This window comes from Salvia splendens, chromosome 20 (assembly GCF_004379255.2).
Source record: "Salvia splendens isolate huo1 chromosome 20, SspV2, whole genome shotgun sequence".
Classification (NCBI taxonomy): domain Eukaryota; kingdom Viridiplantae; phylum Streptophyta; class Magnoliopsida; order Lamiales; family Lamiaceae; genus Salvia; species Salvia splendens.
The window spans coordinates 7,725,943-7,746,489 of NC_056051.1; the positions used below are offsets into that span (position 1 = coordinate 7,725,943).

General features: G+C 42.0%; 2 protein-coding genes across 2 annotated transcripts; one reads left to right on the forward strand and one right to left on the reverse strand.

Moving 5' to 3' along the window:
* Positions 1-1,741: 1,741 nt before the first annotated feature.
* LOC121780770 (O-fucosyltransferase 9-like) lies at positions 1,742-8,226 on the reverse strand. Its single transcript, XM_042178397.1, has 10 exons — positions 7,568-8,226; positions 6,222-6,294; positions 5,825-5,901; positions 5,595-5,683; positions 4,800-4,997; positions 3,854-4,058; positions 3,523-3,690; positions 3,195-3,362; positions 2,518-2,708; positions 1,742-2,177 (listed from the first exon to the last, which is right to left on the reverse strand). Exons 1-10 carry the CDS (start codon positions 7,985-7,987, stop codon positions 2,021-2,023), a joined length of 1,746 nt encoding a protein of 581 aa, XP_042034331.1. The 5' UTR covers positions 7,988-8,226; the 3' UTR covers positions 1,742-2,020.
* Positions 8,227-15,663: 7,437 nt separating this feature from the next.
* Positions 15,664-19,279, forward strand: LOC121781880. The gene is made up of 5 exons (XM_042179578.1): positions 15,664-15,898; positions 16,219-16,755; positions 16,828-18,048; positions 18,132-18,202; positions 18,287-19,279. The coding sequence occupies exons 1-5, from the start codon at positions 15,818-15,820 to the stop codon at positions 18,576-18,578; spliced, it is 2,202 nt and encodes a 733-aa protein (XP_042035512.1). The 5' UTR covers positions 15,664-15,817; the 3' UTR covers positions 18,579-19,279.
* Positions 19,280-20,547: the final 1,268 nt, after the last annotated feature.

A 20,547-nucleotide genomic window follows, 5' to 3' on the forward strand; every position in this document is an offset into this window, starting at 1 on the left:
TAGATGAGCTGTCTAAAGACCGTTTTCGACGGTCTGCCTCATCGGCTCGGGAGAACTGGTCCGCAATGTCCCACATCTCTTGAGCTGTTTGCGGACTGCATTCCACGAGCTTTCTGTAGAGAGCTCCGGGCAGGATTCCATTTTGGAATGCCGAAATGACAAGTAGATCATTGAGATTATCTACTTGTAGGCATTCCTTATGGAATCTCGTCAGGAAGTCGCTGATCTTTTCGTCGCGACCTTGACGTATAGAAAGCAGCTGAGCCGAAGTATTCCGGGCTTCCGCTTTCTGAAAGAACCTCCTGTGGAAAGCATCCATCAGATCTCGGTAGGATCTAATGCTGCCTTGAGGAAGGCTGTCGAACCACCTTCTGGCGTTCCCGATGAGCAGCTCGGGGAACAGCTTGCACATATGGACCTCATTGAGACCTTGGTTCGCCATATTATACTGATAGCGTCCCAGGAAGTCATGAGGATCCACGAGTCCGTCATAGGTTATCGACGGAGTTCGGTAGTTCTGTGGAAGGGGAGTTCGGGTGATATCGTCCGAGAACGGAGTCTTCAATGCTCCGTACATGGCGAACCCGACACCTCTTCGGTATGGAGGAGATGGAGATCTCCTGTGATTCCGGTACCGAGGAGGAACAGGAATGTGTCGGGGTTGAGGATTCTTCTTCCTGGAAGACACGGTACTACTGCGGTAGTGACTTTCATGTCTGGACGAGGAAGGAGAATCTACCGTTTTCGTCTTCGTCTGTTGGCTCTTTTGCAGGAAGGCTAAGAACTCATCCTGCTTCTCAGCCAAGAACAGCTTGACAGCCTCATTCAAATCAGGCTGCTGGGAAGACTCGGTGGGACGATTTTCGGAGCGGCTTGTTCCTTCGCCATGAGAACTGGTGGTGGATTTATCCCTAGGCTGTTTTCCAGACCTGTGGGATGGATTGGCTTCCTCCTGGTTCTCACGGGCGGGAATACGGGTACTCTGCGATCTGGTATGCATTTTTTGGGTGGAAAAAATGGATCAAAAATTCGCTTTATCACACATTTTGTTCTCTGTTTCCCACAGACGGCGCCAGTGATGGGTCCGCGAATTTCTGATGTTTGTAAATGCACAAAATAAATGTAGATCAACACACCATGGATTTACGTGGTTCGATTTACTGAAGTAAATCTACGTCCACGGGAAGAAGGGAGGGCAAGATTGTATTGCTTGATCTGTTTTCTACAGCTTACAAATACAAACTTGCTATTTGCTATATGGTGTTTTATCTCTAGAGAGCTTAACCTTTTTCTACCAGATCTAAGTTCTATTTATACAATGAACTAAGATCGTGGCTTGCATCACCACTAAGTCGTGGATGTCGTGTAGGTCATGGCCTACGATCGTGGCCTGAGTTGACACCACGTGGTAGTGGGTGTGTTGGAAGTTGTGGAAATCCTGCATGGGTCCACTAACTCCTTGTTCGGTCGAATACTGAGACCGAACTGCTTTGGTTGCCGATCTGAGAGTAGAGCTTGATGCCGACCTAAGAGCAGAGCTTGATTGGTTGGCTTTTGCCGAGCTGTAGGCTGAGGCCGAACTCTTACTGAGACCGAGCTGCTTTGGTTGCCGATCTGAGAGCTTGGTGCCGACTTGAGAGCAGAGCTTGATTGGTTGGCTTTTACCGAGCTGTAGGCTGAGGCCGAACTCTTTGGTAATGCCGAACTCATACTCTTCCTTGGGCTTTGGTAATTGCAAATGTTGGATAAATGTTAGAGAAATCCATTCAAGATTGGAGCCATTTACAGTTAGACAACATTTCTCTACAAAGAATTACTTGTATTACAAAATGCTCTATTACAAAACTAATTATAACAGTAATAGCACAAACAACATAGTATTTCAAATCACATGAGCAATTTTAAAGAAAAGAATAGATATACATACATATATTAGTGATGAATGATGCTCTATTATCAAATGTTAACTATACAATATCAAGTGTTGCAGTTTATGTGGAATTTATGTGCGCGCGCTCGACTAAGCAGACCTCGTTGCGTTGCTGTTTTCGGATCTCCGACACATGCAATCCGGCATCGGGTGCATGTAGAGGGAGCTGCTCGGCTTCCTCACCTCGCACCCCTTCACATCATTGTGGCGAAGCATGTCGTGCAACTGGTGCCGGAAATCTTGCCATCTGCATAGGCGGAACATGAAGAGGAATGATCAAGGAATTGAGAGAATACGATGTTTAACTAGATTTCGACAAAGGTCAAATTGACGGTTTCCTAGGTTGCAGTCGTGTACGTGAATTATGAACAAAAATAGAGTCGGATCCTATGTTCATCATCGTGTAATATCTCCTATTGCATCTTCAGAAGAATCAATAACCTTTTCGTACGCGAAATTTCATAGATCGTAAAATTTCTTGACATGTGGCAATCATGTTACGCTTAGCGTCTCATCATAATCAAACTAACACCAAGACGAAAGCCAGGCAAAAGAGCAAGAGAGCCGAGCAAAGTCACAAAGAATACCTGATATTGGGGCTATCAAACAGCTGAGCTAACTTTCTCTTATCCGGTTTAATCGTCTTTGCATGTCCTTCGTAGAAGTAGCGTCTGTGCCCGACCAAGAAATGCGGAAAATTACCACCCTGAGTTGTGACGAATACCTCACTATGGAGGCAAACCGTGTAGTCCAGAGCTGCCAACCTCGACGAATGACCCTGAATAGCAAGATAACGCAATACAGCCTTCAAAATCCTGAAATCGAGATCTCTATATGTGCGTTCAAAGCTTATATTTATCTATTACTATAATAAAAATGTCAAGTAACTTAATATATATAGAGATTTTATTTATATGATACTATAAGATTAGAATTTTTATGTACCTAAGTTCTTCAAAATTTAAATGAATTTATGCATAGTATCTACAGGATTAGGATAAACTAAAAACCAATCTTAACCTAAAAGTGACAACCTAGTTTCACTTAACGTATCACGTAACTGCACTCTCGTGGTCCTGGATTTGAATCCCTTACGAGCGCAATTTACAAGAATGTGAAGGTGCATTTGCTTTATACGTTCAGTGCAAGGTTTGTAGATTTTACGAAAAATAGATTTTTTTCAATAAAAATAACCAATCCTATATACGTGTATAAATTAGTACGGTATTTAAATTCATAGTTGCACGTGTGATTTTTCTAGTACCACGAAAGGAGCAAGTTCTTCGGGGGAGGCCAGTGTATCCTTCGTCTCCAAACCAGGAAACATCTGCTTTAGAGGAGCCATATGCTTTTCCACTTTGTAAATTTTTCCAGCAGCGACATATAGAGATGTCGTGTTATCGAATCCCATGCCTCTTAGCATCATCCCGACCTGCAAAATCATTATTATTATATACAAAAAGCATTATTATTATGAGTAAAAGAGCATAATTCTGTTTGAAAATCAATCTAGACCATCCATCGTTTTGTTGTTAATATGCACGTGCGTGCACACACATCGAAAAAGTAGTGCTTTTACGTATCTACGATACCTCTAATGGCGTTAAAGGGCACTTTCCATCGACACGATAGGCACCCGGTCTTATCACTCTACCTCTCCTTCGAAATTTCCCTCTCCAACTTCTCTCTCGAACAATATCCATGTCGCGCTTTTCTTCTTCGCCTCCATCGTATTTGCAACACGAGAAAGCTACCATATCCTTTCATAATAACATGCAAAGGTTGTAGTGAATAAATTTCCCTCTCCAACTTCTCTCTCGAACAATATGGAAACGATATGGAATACCTCTTCGAACCAAAGATTTCGATATTGAAAAGATAAGGCAACAATGACGATAGCTATGTCAAGGACAAAGAGAATACCTCTTCGAACCGAAGATGCACCGACACATATCTCCCTCCACTTTTAGAACTGGTTTTAACCATCTGATCGACCATCTTTGCGGCTAGCATCCGTATGGGTCCTGAAAATCGGAGTGCCTCAAAATTGCATAGGCACCGAAGTCCTTGGATGTACGGAGGAACTGCATGAGCCAATCTGTTAGAGAAAGGCGCAATGCGGACAGCCCTGCCCCACAATCATCGGAACCAATTCATCAAATATATTTTCTATTCTCGATAAATATATAACTCGATTGGCACACCAAATTCAGGTCAAGAATATACAGTAATGTGTGTGAATAATCGAAAAAACTAATCAATGGAAAAAACAACTTTCGTAAGTGTCCTACTAATGATATTTCTCTTGGGTAGGGATTTCAAATTTTAGGAGTCATGCACGAAGAAAACATTATACATATCCGCGCATATCATACATCACAGTGGAACTTCAAGACTATCTGTTGATGACTAAGAAAAACAAATAACGAGCCCTCTCTCATAGGTTCCCCGAGTTTGTAAAGATTTATAAGATAATTATCATAGGACAGGCTATATACAAAAAATGTATAAACGTATAACACTTGTTCCCAAAATGGCCTAATGTTCAAATTGTAAAAGTTTGGTACTAAATGTTCGAACTTAAGTAACATGTCACACTAAGGATTACATGGATTCATAGCCCGGACTTCACAAAGCATATATTTCCAGTATTTTCAACCCAAAATCCATATTTGATCACGGAAAAATGAGATTCATGTTTGTTACATTATCCAAAGGCATGCTACAATTTAAATGATGTAACATTTTTTGCACATTTTCCCTCATAGGGATGAACATAGATAGGTGATTATGTAATCACAATGACATAGAGGAAGTCTGTGTGGGAAATATAATAATGAGAGAAAAACAAAAAGGTAGAAATCCGTACTTTAACTCAACCAGCTTCGGTAAAACCCTTTCAAGATAGTACTTCGGGCTCGACCATGCCTTTACTCTCAAATTTACAATGTTGCTAATGTTGTTATCGAATTGACGGAGTACATCTTCTGGAAGCTCTCTAATAATATTAACGTGATTTCTAAGAGCGTATATGAAGAAGTCCTCGTCAAATATATCACCAAATTTGCTGCAAAAAAATCAAAATTTAATTAAACTCACAATGAATAACATACATTTTGAAATTTTAGCTGGTAATGAATCCAGTGATTAGCTGAAAACGGGACTTATTGTAAAATTATAGCCCAAAGTTTAACCTCATGTTAACTTTTGAGCCCGAATTTACAAATATAGTTTATACTAATATCCTTTGTTCACCAAATAGCTCGAGTCAAATCATCTAAGCTTGACAACAGAGTCAGTACAGTGTCAAAGTTCGAGCTATAATTCAAGAACAATACATATAGTTATATCACAACACAATCGGGATAGCTGCATTTTGCTTGTACATTTGAGCACAACAACAAATTCTACCACGAGTGGAGGATACGACAGTTTCCGAGAAATGCTAACACAATAACAGAAGTACATATTAATACTTGCTGCACAGTGCACAGTAACATACACACGTGTCTAAATTAAAGTGTTAGTCCTATTTCGTTTGATTTGATATATTATAACCAGATAGGCATAATATAAATAGGAAAAATAAAAAATAAAAGAGGAGAGACAATATATTGCATGAATAAACATTACAAATTATCAAATCTACGACTTTCATCCTTACCTTGAATCTCGCCAAACGCTATTTAAATGAAAGATTGGAATGACAAGTGTAGCGTTCAGTAAACCTGCCACTGCCACCGCATCACATATCTGTTCAGAGAAATGAGAAATCATTCAACCTCACGTATCGTAATGATCAACCAAGAACAAATGATTGAACGATATTAGTAGTAGGTGAAATCACCATAATGAATTATTCTATACGAACCATTAACATTCAAACGAACATACCGATAATCTTTGTTGGTTTAGACCCCCATTTGCTTCGATAATTAGGTAACCATTTGACGGCGGCAACTCTAAAAGGCCTTTACACATGAAACGTAATGTCAAATAACTCGAAGCTTGTAAACCTCCATCCCCAAAGGAGTTGTACAAAGTATTAAAAAAACACAAATATCAAGTAGATCTATATAGTGTCTTTGATTGCACCACCACTTAAAACAATTTTTATACTAGAGGATACACTACTCAGAATAATCAGATTCACCGGGCTACGAGCAACTCTTAACCACTGTTGTACACCAAAATTATCTATAACAAGATGCAACCATCAAATTTACGCTTCCATAAGAAAGTTCAAGAAAAAAATGATATCAATTCATCAAAGGATATTCTCATTGCAAACCTGGTTGAGAAACGGTCTGCTTAATACAAGGCTTCCAACCCTGACGCAGCTTCGGATTCCAAACATTGAGTAACTGCATAAATGTCAAGCAGGGAATTACTAGGGGCCAGGACAAGACCGGAAACAACAACGATAATAAGTTTGTCATAGATAGGGTTTTGACACCCAAACTATGCCCTAAACTTCGGAGACGCAGAAAATTCTCCGAATCATGTAGTAGAACTGTGCATTAACATAAACTTACCTCAAATCATATTGTTCTAACGTTAACAAATTCAAACTATGTAATATATCATTTGAATGTGGTGATCTAACTTACTCATTTCATATCAATTCACCTCATTCTTAGCCCAGATTTCTATTTCTTAGCAAATTATGAAAGATTAATAGAATGCACTTCAAAGATTAAAAAAACATATTTATGCTCCGACCATCATATAAAACTAGTAAATCCCAAACTAAATATATCCAAATACTTCAAAGAACTTAACCAGTACTCATAATACAACAACGAAATCACAATCTATTGTAACATATTCAAATATGTATATCAATTTGAATTTAGTGATTTAACTAAACTGGATACTATGTAAAAGTGTATACAAATGCATATCCCTAAGCAAACAAACTACCAAATTCATAGCCCAACACTCTTATCGCTTTAGCCAATCCAATTCATGAATCAAGTAAACAAATAAAACCAGGTAAAAGTCCCAAACAAAATACTCTCAAAGACGTCAAATTACTTAAGGAGTACTCGCAAATCGCAATGCAGCAGCGAAGTCACTATCTATTATAACGAAATTCAAACTATTACGAAATATATGATTTTGAGTGTGGTGATTTAACTAAACAGACTACCAAGCAAAAGTGTATACGAATACAAATTCCTAAGCAAACAAACCTACAAATTCATAGCCCAAAATCTATTGCGTATATATCAAGAAAACCAATAAAACCAAGTAAAAGTCCCAAACAAAATACTCTCGAAAACATCAAATTACTTAACCACTAATCACAATACAACAGTGAATTCACAATCTATTATAACAAATTTGAACTATACAACATTTTGAATGTAAACTTATAAAGTACTCCTAAGTACAAGTGTATAGAATGCATATTCCTAAGCAAACAAACTAACAAAATCCATACCCCAAAAACTCTATCCTTAATCCAATTCACTTAATATATCAGCAAAACAATCAAACCAAGTAAAGATCCCAAACAAAATTCTCTCAAAAACATCATAAAAGTACTTAACCAACAACTCATGATGCAACAGTAACCACACAAACAAGATCAGAAGCTCAAATTTTGAAGAATTGCAAAAAACCATCAATCACCATATTAGAGCTCCGGTTGCTCTCAGCCTCCATGAAAGGCCACAGCTTCTCGAAAACCTGCGGGCTCCGGTATACCGAGCCCGGCCCGACTGCATCGGAAACTTCCCCACCGCTCCTATCCACAGCATTAAACCTCATTGTGCCCATATACATAAGAATCCCAGAGATGTAAAGCAAGGGAGCAAACATAAGCACTCCTCTCCTTCTATACATTGCTGAAATCAGAAAACACCCAAATCTCTCCACCACATTCTTCAGCTCTCCTCTCCCCCCGCCGCGGAAGCTCCCCGCCCCGCCGCCGTAGCCACCGACAGCGGCCGGGGCCGAGCTGGGGCTCTTGACGCGGCCGCCGCGGTGGCGCGGGGACGACGGCGGAGATAGGGAGCTCGCGCCGTTGCTCAGGCGGCTGAGCCCATGCATAATTCTTGAATCTTTTCACCTCAATTTGCTCGAGGAAAAAGGGATAAAGATTGGATTTTTTTTATCAATCCCTGCTTCGGCGCGGGGGCATCGAGCTTAAAGCTCAGATCTTTTGCATCAATGGCGGAAAACAAACGGAATTAATTAATGGGTTTTGCTGATTAACTCGAAATCTTGTACTATTACTTGCTGTGCTGGCTATGTAGCCGTGTGTGTTGTGTGTGAAAAAAATAAAGTTGTAAAAAACTTTGAATTGTGCGTGGAAACATATACAGCCCAATTTGAAAGGGGCATTAAAAGTGTCCACATATCTTTTTTGTCCACGGCCCCAATTTTATTGTCCACTGCCCCAAAAATTGTTTCCGCCATTATGGTGGACACTTCCATTAACCCCCAAATTTTATAATCAATTTTCATTTTAAAATGTTTTTAGTTTCAATCAAGTATAAGTAAAATCATCACAATGTAAATAATTAGAAAACGAGGTAATTGAGACCGAATATTCGTTGTATTGAAAATAGTAAAATTATACAACGAATATTTAAAATAAAATACAAATAAAAACTCCACCACCGTCTACTCGGTGTCGGAGTCGGCTTCCTCGTCTTCTTCTTCTCCTCCTCCCTCGCTGCTGCCGGTCGCGGTTGCCCTAAGAGCATTATCAGTCAACCCTAGACGACGTTCAATCCGAGTGATGAGCTTCTGGTATATATTCCTGATGTACGGGTCATCGGTGGCTAGGTATTTGCTGCAGACGTCCTGCAGTTGTTGCATCAACTGCACATCTAGGTTCTCCCTCAAGACCTCGTGGAGACCAGGAACCATGGGTTGTAGGAATGGGGAGGGTTGCGGAATGCGGGATCCAGACGAGGCCAGTGACAGGCGGGAGGCACTTCTAGCCCCTCTGGCGCTGCGGATAGAGGCATGTTGTCCCGGAGGCCGTCTTCGCCTAGTGTGTGTAGCCGCGGGCTCTTCGACTTGCTCATCGTTCTGCTCGAACGAGTGCGAGCCGCTTCAGCTACTGTAGTCCCCGGCAAGGTTGTGCCTTGTACGCTTCGGCCCAAGAGCTCCAGTGACCTCTTGCGCGCAGATATCCTTGAATTTCGGACAATCCGCGAGGACTAGATACTCCTCCCACATTGTAAACTTCGGCCAGCCCTCCGTGTTGTATTAGCCCATCGACAGGGCCTTCACGTCTGCTTCGCTTCGGCCACTCTCAGCGTGGAGAAGGTTGTTCTGGTATATGCTCGCGAACCGTTTGGTAGCCGGCAGAATCCTAGACCACTTTTTGCGGATCTGTTCTGGGTCGCGCTCTCGGCGCCGGTAGGTTTGAACTCGTTGTATTCCATCAAGACGCGCCTCCAAAAGCTCCCCTCGGTCTGATCGGTGCCCACTATGGGGTCCGATGTGATGGCATCCCACGCTCTCGCCACGGCAATGGACTCGGCTTTGGTGTAGAGCTTGCCCCGTTTGGAGCCCTCGCCACTGCCACTGCCGACTTCGCTGCCCTCGCCACCGCCACTGCCGACGCCGCTGCCCGAGCCGCCACCGCCACCACGGCTTCCGCCCCTACTGCCACCGCCCCCAGCACTGCTTCGGGTCGGAACGAGCGTTTCCACCCGTGCTGCAGGCGTATCCGGGATGCCGGAACTGAGGAGATCCATCATGGTATCCAGAGCGTCTTGATCTGCTTCGGTGTAAGGAGATTGGCTGGATAGAAAAGCGGACCCCGGACGAGGCTGGTTAAGCGCGTCGAGATTGGGTCTGTAATCTCCAAACGCCGAGCGACTTAGATTCCGCTGAAAAGGTTGGGGCGTTGGAGAAGACCTCCACGACTGAGATGGAGGAAGGTTTGGACTCGATGCCCACGGCGGGGGAGATTGACTCCAAATCCACGGCTGGGACGGATACCCGCCATATCCCGATGGCTGTGAAGGATAGCCGCCCGACGGCTATGAAGGATTGCCGCCATAGCCCGATTCCTGCGAGCCGGGTGATTCGTCGTCTCCACCGTGCATTTTTAGAGAGTGAAAGTGTAGATAGTGAATGAAGGGAGAGTGTGTGAAAATGGTGAAAAATTGGGTGGTGGAGGAGTGGTATTTATAGAGTTAATTTAAAAAATAAAAAAATAAAACATTCAAGGGGCGTCGGCGCACTATAGGCCGGCGCGCCTATAGGCGCGTCCTCGCCCCGGTTTCACCGCATGACCATCCGCCCCAGGGCGGACGTCGCCTGCACTATAAGTCGCCCCGGGATCACCCCCGCCGGGGCTATAGGCGCGGCGGTCCCATAGTGGACACCCTAAGAGTGTCCACTATAAGGTGGACACTCCAATAGCCCCGCCCCATTTTTTATCCACAGCCCCAATTTTTTTGTCCACAGCCCCAATTTTTTTTTTCCGCCACTATGGTGGACACTTCCAGTAGCCCCCAAATTTTATAATCAATTTTCATTTAAAAATGTTTGTAGTTTCAATCAAGTATAATTAAAATCATCGCAATGTAAATAATTAGAAAACGAGCTAATTAGGACTTAATATTCGTTGTATTGAAAATGGTAAAATTATACAACGAATATTTAAAATAAAATACAAATAAAAACTCCGCCACCGTCTACTCGGTGTCGGAGTCGGCTCCTTCCTCTTCTTCTCCGCCTCCCTCGCTGCTGCCGGCCGCCTTGCCCCAGGAGCCTCATCAGCCAACCCTAGACGACGCTGAATCCGGGTTATGAGCTTCTGGTATATATTCTTGATGTACCAGTCATCGGTGGCTAGGTATTTGTTGCAGACGTCCTGCAGTTGTTGCATCAACTGCACAACTAGGTTCTCCCTCAAGACCTCGTGGGGACTAGGAAGCATGGGCTGCGGATTGGGGCGGACTGCGAGATGCGCGATCCAGACGCGGCGGACGAGTGGCGGGAGGAACATCTAGCCCCTCTGGCGCTGCGGATAGAGGCCTGTTGTCCCGGGGGCCGTCCTCGTCTAGTGTGTGTTGGGGCGGGCTCTTCAACTTGCTCGTCGTTCTGCTCGAACGATTGCGAGCCGCTTCCTCTGCTGTAGTCCCCGGCAATGTTGTGTCTTGTACGCTTCGGCCCAGGAGCTCCAGTGACCTCTTGCGGGCAGATGGCCTTGAATTTCGGACAATGCTCGAGAATTAGATACTCCTCCCACATTCTGAATTTTGGCCAGCCCTCCGTAATGTATTGGCCCATCGACAGTGCCTTCACGTCTGCTTCGCTTCGGCCACTCTCAGCGTGGAGCAGGTTGTTCTGGTATATGCTCGCGAACCGTTTGGTAGCCGGCAGAATCTAGACCACTTTTTGCGGATCTGTTCTGGGTCGCGCTCTCGGGCGCCGCGAGATTTGAACTCGTTGTATGCCATCAGGACGCGCTTCCAAAAGCTCCCCTCGGTCTGATCGATGCCCACTATGGGGTCCGATGTGATGGCATCCCACGCCCTCGCCACGGAAATGGACTCCACTTTGGTGTAGAGCGTGCCCCGTTTGGAGCGCGAGCCACCGCCACTGCCGACGCCGCTGCCCTCGCCACAGCCACTGCCGACGCCGCTGCCCGAGCCACCGCCACTGCCACCGCGGCCACCGCCCCTACCGCCACCGCCACCGGCACTGCTTCGGGTCGGACCGAGCGTTTCCACCCGTGCTGCAGGCATATCCGGGACGCCGGAACTGAGCAGACCCATCATGGTATCCAGTGCGTCTTGATCTGCTTCGGTGTAAGGAGATTGGCTGGATAGGAAATGGGAGTCCGGACGCGACTGGTTAAGCGCGTCGAGGTTGGGTCTGTAATCTCCAAACGCCGAGCGACTCAGATTCCGCTAAAAAGGTTGGGACGTGGGAGAAGACCTCCACGACTGAGATGGAAGAAGGTTTGGACTCGATGCCCATGGCGGGGGAGATTGACTCCAAATCCACGGTTGGGACGGAGACCCGCCATATCCCGACGGCTGATAAGGATAGCCGCCATATCCCGACGGTTGTGAAGGATAGCCGCCCGACGGCTGTGAAGGATTGTCGCCATAGCCCGATTCCTGTGAGCCGGGTGATTCGTCGTCTCCACCGTGCATTTTTAGAGAGTGAAAGTGTAGGTAGTGAATGAAGGGAGAGTGTGTGAAAATGGTGAAAAAATGGGTGGTGGATGAGTGATATTTATAGAGTTAATTTTAAAAATAAATAAATAAATAAATAAATTTGAGGGGCGCCGGGGCGCCTATTGCCGGCGCACTATAGGCGCGGCGAAAGGCCGACCGGATCGTCCTCGCCCCGAAGTCGCCGCATGACCGTCCGCCCCGGGGCGGACGTCGCCTCCACTATAAGGCGCCCCGAGATCGCCCCGCCGGGGCTATAGCCGCGGCGGTCCCATAGATACTCTAAGAGCATTAGCAGTGGTGCGGATGTCCCGACGGACATCCCAAAAACACCTCATGCCACGTCATACAGACATCCCACTGCACAATGACGGACATCCCCAATGACATCCCAACGGACTTCCCACAATAATAAAAATTCACAAATTCACAAATTAAACAATTTCTAGAATTAAACAATTTACGGAATTAAAATTTCGCCACGATTACGGAATAAAATTTCATTAAATAAAAAAAAGAAAGGTACATTTCAACAAAAAAAACTAAAAAAAAGTACACTTCAATAAATACAAATTTCATCAACGACGACCCCTCCGCTGCCATACTTCTACAATTATATCGTTTTGGAGTCGAATTTGAGCTTGTTTTTTGCGCATGTCGTGTTGGTTATTTTAGTGTAATTGGATTAACTTGATTGATCAATATTGTCATAATGAGACATCATATAAGTTTGGAAGTGCGGAGTGCACACTTGTTGAATTCATTATGATTAGACAGGGGTTCGGGGGCAGCGCTCCCGAGTTGCGGGGTCCAAGGGGCAGAGGTGCAGAGCCCCTGGTTGGGGTCAAGCTGTGTAGAAAATTCATCCGAAAATATAATTTCTGAATGTGGAAGGACTGATTTACAGTGTTCGAAACTCCTTAAAAATCTCCCTAACATATATAGAGTTTTTTTAAAAAAATAAAAAATCGGTACGTCCGTGCGGACGTCCGTCGTGTCAACACAATGGCGGACGTCCACGCGGACCTCCCTGGAATGCCGCAGAACTCTGGTGTCCGCAGCGGACGTCTGTATCCGTGCCTCTCTCACCTAATGGCGGACGTCCGACACGTCGGACGGACACCATTGCTGATGCTCTAATGGAGGTGGGGTTAGTGGGAAGTTAAAGTAGATTCAAGAATGTATTTATACAATTGAAAAGCTAAATTTAAATTGAATCAAATGATAGTAATCCAGATTGTTAATTGCACTCTTTTGTTCAAAAGGGAGATTGGAATATGAAAGGTGCTTGAATTTTTATTTTCTTTTTACAATTCAAGAATGGAGTAAGATTAAATGCTAACAGTAAAGATTGTTAATTTCGCACATTTATTCAAAAGGGGAATCGAAATATGAAAGATTGACTTCCTTAATAATGGTTTAAGACAGCATTTGGAGTATAATATTAGAATAGGAATTTAGGTGATCTTAATTAATTGGAGTCGCCATTTAAATGTTAATTAACACAATAATGATCCTTTTCCCATTTTTCTTTTGTCATTACTTTTTAAGAGAAGAGCAATAATTATGTTTTTTTTTATGTGTAGTTATTAGTCAATATAAACTGATTCTCACTTGTCAATTTGTTTGACTAATTTGGTAATGCTTTTTCTAAACCTTTTTGGATAGTTTGGAAATGCTTTTTCCAAATCTTTTTGGTAATTTGGTTCTCTAAATTCTCTTCACATAGTACTCTCCAAACTTACCTATGCAATTTTACCTAACATTTCGTTGATGCACCGTTATGCTATTTTATACGTCTCATTCAAATTTACCCGTGTTTTCCACTTTGAATGAGATGGATAAAGTACTAATCCACTTCCTGTCTTCCACATTAATGAAGTCATTTTATTATTTTTGTACATTCTATAACAATAGAGTCATTTTCTTCTATAGCAAAAATCAATACATTATTATCTCTTATTTTATTCTCTCTTCATCTTTCTACCATTTTTATTTCCTACTTTATTATTCATTTACTTAACTCACTTAACACAATATTTCTTAATTCGCGTACCGAAAAGAAGCGTTTCCACTACCGCGAAACGAAAGGAGTATATTATAATGTAGGTTCTACTATTCGTTAACATTATTTAACGTTCATTTTCCTCATCTCTCTTATGAGCTATTTGGTTTACAAGATTAACATTATTTATTAATTCGTGTGTCGAAAAGAAATATTTTCACTACCACACAATGGGGGGAGTATATTATAATGCAGGTTCCACTATTATTATTTTAACTATCATTCTCTTCATCTCTCTTATGAGTTGTTTGGTTTATGAGATTGGATCTCACAACTCAATCAAAGATATAAAATCATGTGATAAATAGTCATAGTCAACCCACATCCAACTAAAATAATCTCATAACTCAATCCTAGATTATATCTTAGTATTATTTTATTTAAGAAATCGAACATCGCTTTACTTTACTAATTATACATTAATTTGTTGTCCCAAATGTCTTAATTTTTATAGGATGGTTGGAGTACTTTATTTATGTTACTGTGGAATTACTAGTAGAACTACTTAGACCTGCCCAAGGTTTACCGAACCGTCGGTTAAAACCGAAACCGTGAGAATTTATCCGAACCGTATCCGTCAATTTTTGAGTCGTTGTTCGGTTCAGGTTTAAAAAAATTTGAACTGAAACCGTGTCGGAACCGTCGATTACGGGCGATTCCAAACCGGATCCCCAAAAATTGCCGAAAAACCGTGAAATCAAGCCGGAAATGCAAAAAACCGGTAGTTCAAAACCGTGAAAAATCGTAAAAAACCGCTTCGGAACCGAAACCCAAACCGGCGGTTTTCAAACCCGAACCGTAACCGAGAAACACCCTCGCGGTTCAGTTCCGGTTCGATAATTTCTAAAACTAGAACCGGCGGTTCCGAACCGTAACTGCCGATTCCAGAACCGTAGGCACCTCTAGAAGGCTCTAGAACTACTGTTGGACCGTTCAATTACATATGATGCGTTTCAAATTAAAATCTCTTCTTTTAACATAAAAACGGCTTAAAGCTAATAAAATCATACAGCTTTAAACACAAAACATAACTTTCTTAATTTACTTGTTAACGGGTCATGGGAACGGACGAGTGAGTAGCTAACTTTATTATTCAACATTTGCATTGCTATAAAAATCACTAAAATAACAACCTTTCTACTTTGAGAATAACCCAATGAGGGAGTAACTAACTTTATCATTCATGATTCACGTTGCAATGTTCCTCGACCATAAATGAAAATCACTAAATTGAAATGTATAAACATTTTTTATTGATACGATACTAATAAAGTTACTACAATTAGTAAATAAATTAGTGCATCTATAAGTAGCTATGATTTTGTACAAAAAAAATAAACACATGGATAAACCACCGATTAAAACTCATTCAATTAGTATAGGCCCAAACCCGAATGAACGGAAAATGGGCCGGGTCTGGAAACACCCAAATGAATCCGGGTCGGGTCTTCTTAACCAGAATCAATTCAAACTCTGCTTCAGCTGTAGCTAAATTTGCAGCGCCAAAACTGAATATATTCTTCTATCTATTCCATGAAACAGATTCAACTTCTCATCAAGAATTAGCGGACAGGTACATGGCTAGGGCCCGACCCGTTTCAATTCCTAGCTAAAAAAGCGTAAAGCTTTCACCTTTCGTGTAGATTTCCCCCTAATTTTGCGATGGAATCATCGAAGAAAACACGCGGCAGGAAAAGGACAAGGGCTCTCGAAACCCTTTTGCCCAATTTTGACTCCCCCGAGGTTCCCTCTCTCTCTCTCTCTCTCGGTGTGTGTGTGTGTGTGTTTTACAATGTATTCAGAAATTCCTTCCAGCGAAGCCCTAGCATTTTGATTGAAGTTACATTTTTGTGTACATTGTTTGTTTCTTCAATTGAATGCTTAATTCTACATGTAGAGGGAGAAATTCGTGTGTATGTGCTGTTTATAATTGAAATGAAGCGCTTGTTAAGGGAGAAAATGAGATATTCGTGTTAGTTATAATTTGTATTTGGAGTGGAAGATTAGGGAAAGAATTTTTGATGTATGGTTTCTCTACTGTGACTGAGAAGTTAATATTTCAGGGAATTAACCAATCGGCATTGAAGAATTTGTATAGCATTCTTGTTAAGTTGTCTTCAAATCCACAGTGGAAAATCAAGTATGTAGAAGGTTCTCATGAATTCGACCTAAGGATATGCAATGAGGGAATCAAACTGAAATCCGGGGATATTTGTGAGCTCTCAGACGTGCTCTTCGATAAACTAGAGGCGAGGTTTGAGCGATTATTCTCAGAGTTAACTGAGAATAGCTCTAGTTCGGACTTATTCAATGCGGTGGAAGTGTTGAGTTTGCTCTTCAGATGTTGTATCTTGCTCTTGCCTTTGCTTGCTTTGCGGCAAAGTCTTGTACTTGAAAAGGGGGCGATCCTTTTGAAGATCATCAGGAAGTTGATGCTGCCTGGGTCGGTGAGGGACACGGGAAAACATGCTTTTGTGTTCGAGGAATCAGTTTATAGTGATAATGGTTGCTCTGCGTCGTCTGTTGAAGGCTTCAGTGCTTCTATCGAGTTCTTGGAGCCGTGTAATCCTCTCCTCTTTTTGAAGTGTACGATGCTTGAGGTAGAATTTGAAGCTTTCGAAATGTTTGTGTTTTTTGTCCATTTATGAGTAATTGATAAATTTCATTGACAGGTATTTGTGGATGAGCTGCTGGCACATCGGCAAGTAACAGGATACTTGAAGATGATCAGTTCCGCTGCTTCTACCAACGGCGTGCTATTTAGTCCTCACTCGACTCAGGGTGATGCCGGGATTCTGATGGAAGCAATCTGTCATCATTTCATCCAGTCGTTTTCTGATAAGCAAGCTTTTAAGGATTTTCTGAGTCGACTATTTTGGACGCAAGAACATCCGTTTCCACTTCCAGCATTAAGTATTAACGCAGCTGTGTCGTTATTTCTCAACCCCATCACAGATTATGCACCAAAATACATGCAGGCTCATTTGATCTCGTTAGTTTCCGAAGTGTTTCATGTCAACAATTTGAAAAAACCAGATCGTAAGCTCACCAACTGCTTCCTATCGGCTTTTGAGAAGTCGGTGATTATTTACACGAGGCACATGTCTCGTCTGCAAACAGATGGCTGGGGCTCGATGTTGATTTCATCAGACGGCCCTATCCACCCTCCTTTCGAATCATACATATCAACAGAGACGAAAGAAAAGATCAATGCCCTCATCTCTGGATTAGACAGACCTTCACAGAAGGTCTTGGAGAGTAGTTTCTCTAGAATGAAATCCGACCTGGTTGGCACATCCTTGAGATTCTTGAAGGACTGCCAAAACGCTTATAGCGTATCGTGCCAAGAAGAGATCTTAGCCGTCTTGAGCTGCTTGGTGCTGAAAGCCTCCGAAAGCTATAACGATAAATCAACACGACCAATTGAGGGTGCAACTCTTCAGCACCTATATTTGCTCGCGCCATTATTGAAACTAATGAGTGTATCGTTGATCCAAGCTATTCGGTGTGTTAGGCACAGCAATGATTCGTCCCACCCGAAAAGCCTTAAAGACTTCTCCTCGTGCAAGGAATATGATTTAATTTTGAACGTGATTGCTTGTTTCAAGGACTTCGACACGAGCTTACCGCTGCAACAAGAATTGCACAGCCTGATGTCGAGCCATGCCACAAGACACGTCGATTCCAAAATGATGTTTTTGCATTTCTCAGGTCTGTTGTCGCTTAGCTTTGTTACGGGAATCGACTGCTTAGTGAAAGCCTGTTTGTTGACAAATCTTGCGCTGTTGAATCTGTTTGTCTTGGAGGAGGGAAACTTGGACTCGGTGCACCTGCTCGTTGATTCGAGTGGAGAATATTTTTCGTCGGAGTTTCCAGTCGTTAGGTTCTCGGAGGTAACTGTTTTGCTTTTCTCGTTCTAGTCGCCAGCTATTCATGACATCATTTTTCACCCGAAAATGTTTAAATTGTGATGCAGACGGTGTTCGATCAGAGCTCCAGCCTTGTGATCGCGTCAAAATTTCATAAGATGCGGTCACTGCATTCAAGGTAACTCTATGTGTTCTAAGAGCTCGGTAAACCAATTGTACGGGCTTTATTTTCTTGCTTGTTGATGTTCCGAATATTTTGCAGTTTGGTCGGAAACAAACATAACGGAAAGGAGAGCTTATCGTCAGAAACTTTAGCTGAGGAAGAAACAGAGGAGATGTGCAGTGGAGAGATCTTCTTGAAGTGTATGTTACCGGGAAGTGAGGGTTCAGATGATTTGGTAGATTTCATTGAATGCAAACAAGGGAAAGACTACACGTCTTGGTTGAAGAATCGCCAGAGATTTCGCAAATGGAGATCGGAGAAGATGGCTGTTTTGAAGTGGAAGAGAAAGAAAAAGTCTTGGAAAATCCGAGAAGGGAAGAGAAATAGTTAGGCCGTCGATGAGCTACGTATTGAAGTCTTTGTGCCTGCATTTTAATGTCGATGCTCGTGATTTCTCTTTTGTTTACAGCCATACATGTTTTGACATGTCGAAAAATGGCGGAAGAGAGAGGGATTAACGGAGAAATGCGTGGAGAGAGGCACTCATTTGTCGTTCAGAATTTGTCCCTCAGGCAATTATGGACAAAAAGTTAGTTCAGAGAAACCAAGCACAAGTTTGGTATTTGATTGTGATCGGGTTTAGGGTTTAGAACTGGTTTGAGAAATTTGGTCAATCGGAAGGCGGTCGAGATGGCAGCATTGACAGCATCGGCCACCAATTCTTCTGTATGTGAATGACCTAGAACGTTTGGTGGGTGATGCGCAGTACAATCCTAGCACAAATATAAGTGTGTTAGGACAAGTTTATAAGAGGATTAGCATACATCTGTCTGCTTCTCACCTTAACTATTTAAAAGCTGAAAACTTCTTTGCGTACTGTTCCGCTTCTCCTACTTTTCTGGCCTGCGAGAATCAGACTTATGATTATAGGCATCTTGCCAAAACAACATGCTTTATAACAAGATTTTTACCCGAATAAGCTTAATAAATTTTTGGCAATGTAGCATAACTTGTTAGAGCTTGTATGCTAGAAATAATACTGTAAAACTCTTTATTTTATTTTTCAATGGATGAAATATATTATTTTTGTCATAATGTTGTTATGTTTTACATTTGATGGATGTTTATTGCATGTTTAAATGTATAACTAACTTAACAAAGTCTAAGTCTTTGTTTTAGTAAATCGGTTGTAGGCGTCGTCCATTTTAAGGTAACACGGTCAGTTCTGAATAAAGAAAAATAAGAATTTCACAACCCAAATAGACCTAGACTACAGATCGTGAAAGGTTGCAATGTCAGTTCGCATATTTCTAAGCCTTACTGAAATAAGATAACATTGGTGTGGTAGAGCACTGAATTGGATCTAACACCGAGACAAGTCTTTATGCTATCTACTGAAAGACGAGGTCTTGATAAATTATTTATTTCTTAATCAGTGTACGTTAGCATTGAGCATATGGTATTGATTATGCACTACTTTGACTTACCAAATGGTGCGGGTTTTTCGCAACCCAATAATCCTGGTATATTGGGTAGTGGTGATTAGTATCTAGCGGTGCTAGGATTGCTATTATATTTAATCGTGCGCGAGGTGAGTCTCGTTTGATAATGTCCTCAAGAGGAGCTCGAAACAAGGCTTTATTATTCGGAACCTAGCTAGTTGGAGTGTGTATTACTCTATGAATAATAAATAAGCGTTTCTTGCTAAGTTCACTCTTGGAATTAATAAGATGTTAATTAATTAAGTTCATAGCAGATACTAATTAATTAATGGACGTTTCTATCTTAAGCGCGTGAAATAAACGACAAACAATGGAAACCCGGATTACTTATAATTTCGGATTTGGATGGGCAGTGCAATATTACTACTGTAGTGGTTGCTTGTAACATTCCAATATAAACTCGTATTAAATTAGGGGTTCAATTTAATTAGTAAATAGCTAATTGGGGGAGGCCATATCCAAAACCTTCCATAGATCTCTGACTGGGCCCAATATGTGACTTAATATAAATAGGAGAATAAAGGAGACAGAAAACAGACTTAATTTTATCTGAAATTTTCGTCCCCCTCTCCCAGATAGAAGAGGGCGATTTTTTCTCCTCTGCTCTCCCCCGTGAGATAGAATTTCTGTATGTTTTATTTAAGTCCTAGTATTCTGGTGAGATCAGCCCACACTGATATCAGTGTACAGTCCGGGAACCAGTCAGAAGATCCGTAGTTTAGTACTCAAGATCTTCACATGAAGAAGACGTTAGCTATCTTCGATTCTTTGGAGAATCTTCAAGGTAAAATGACTAATTCGTAGAAAGCATGTTTTAGGTTTCAATTATACTTAAAGCATGATTTAATTCAAGTTATG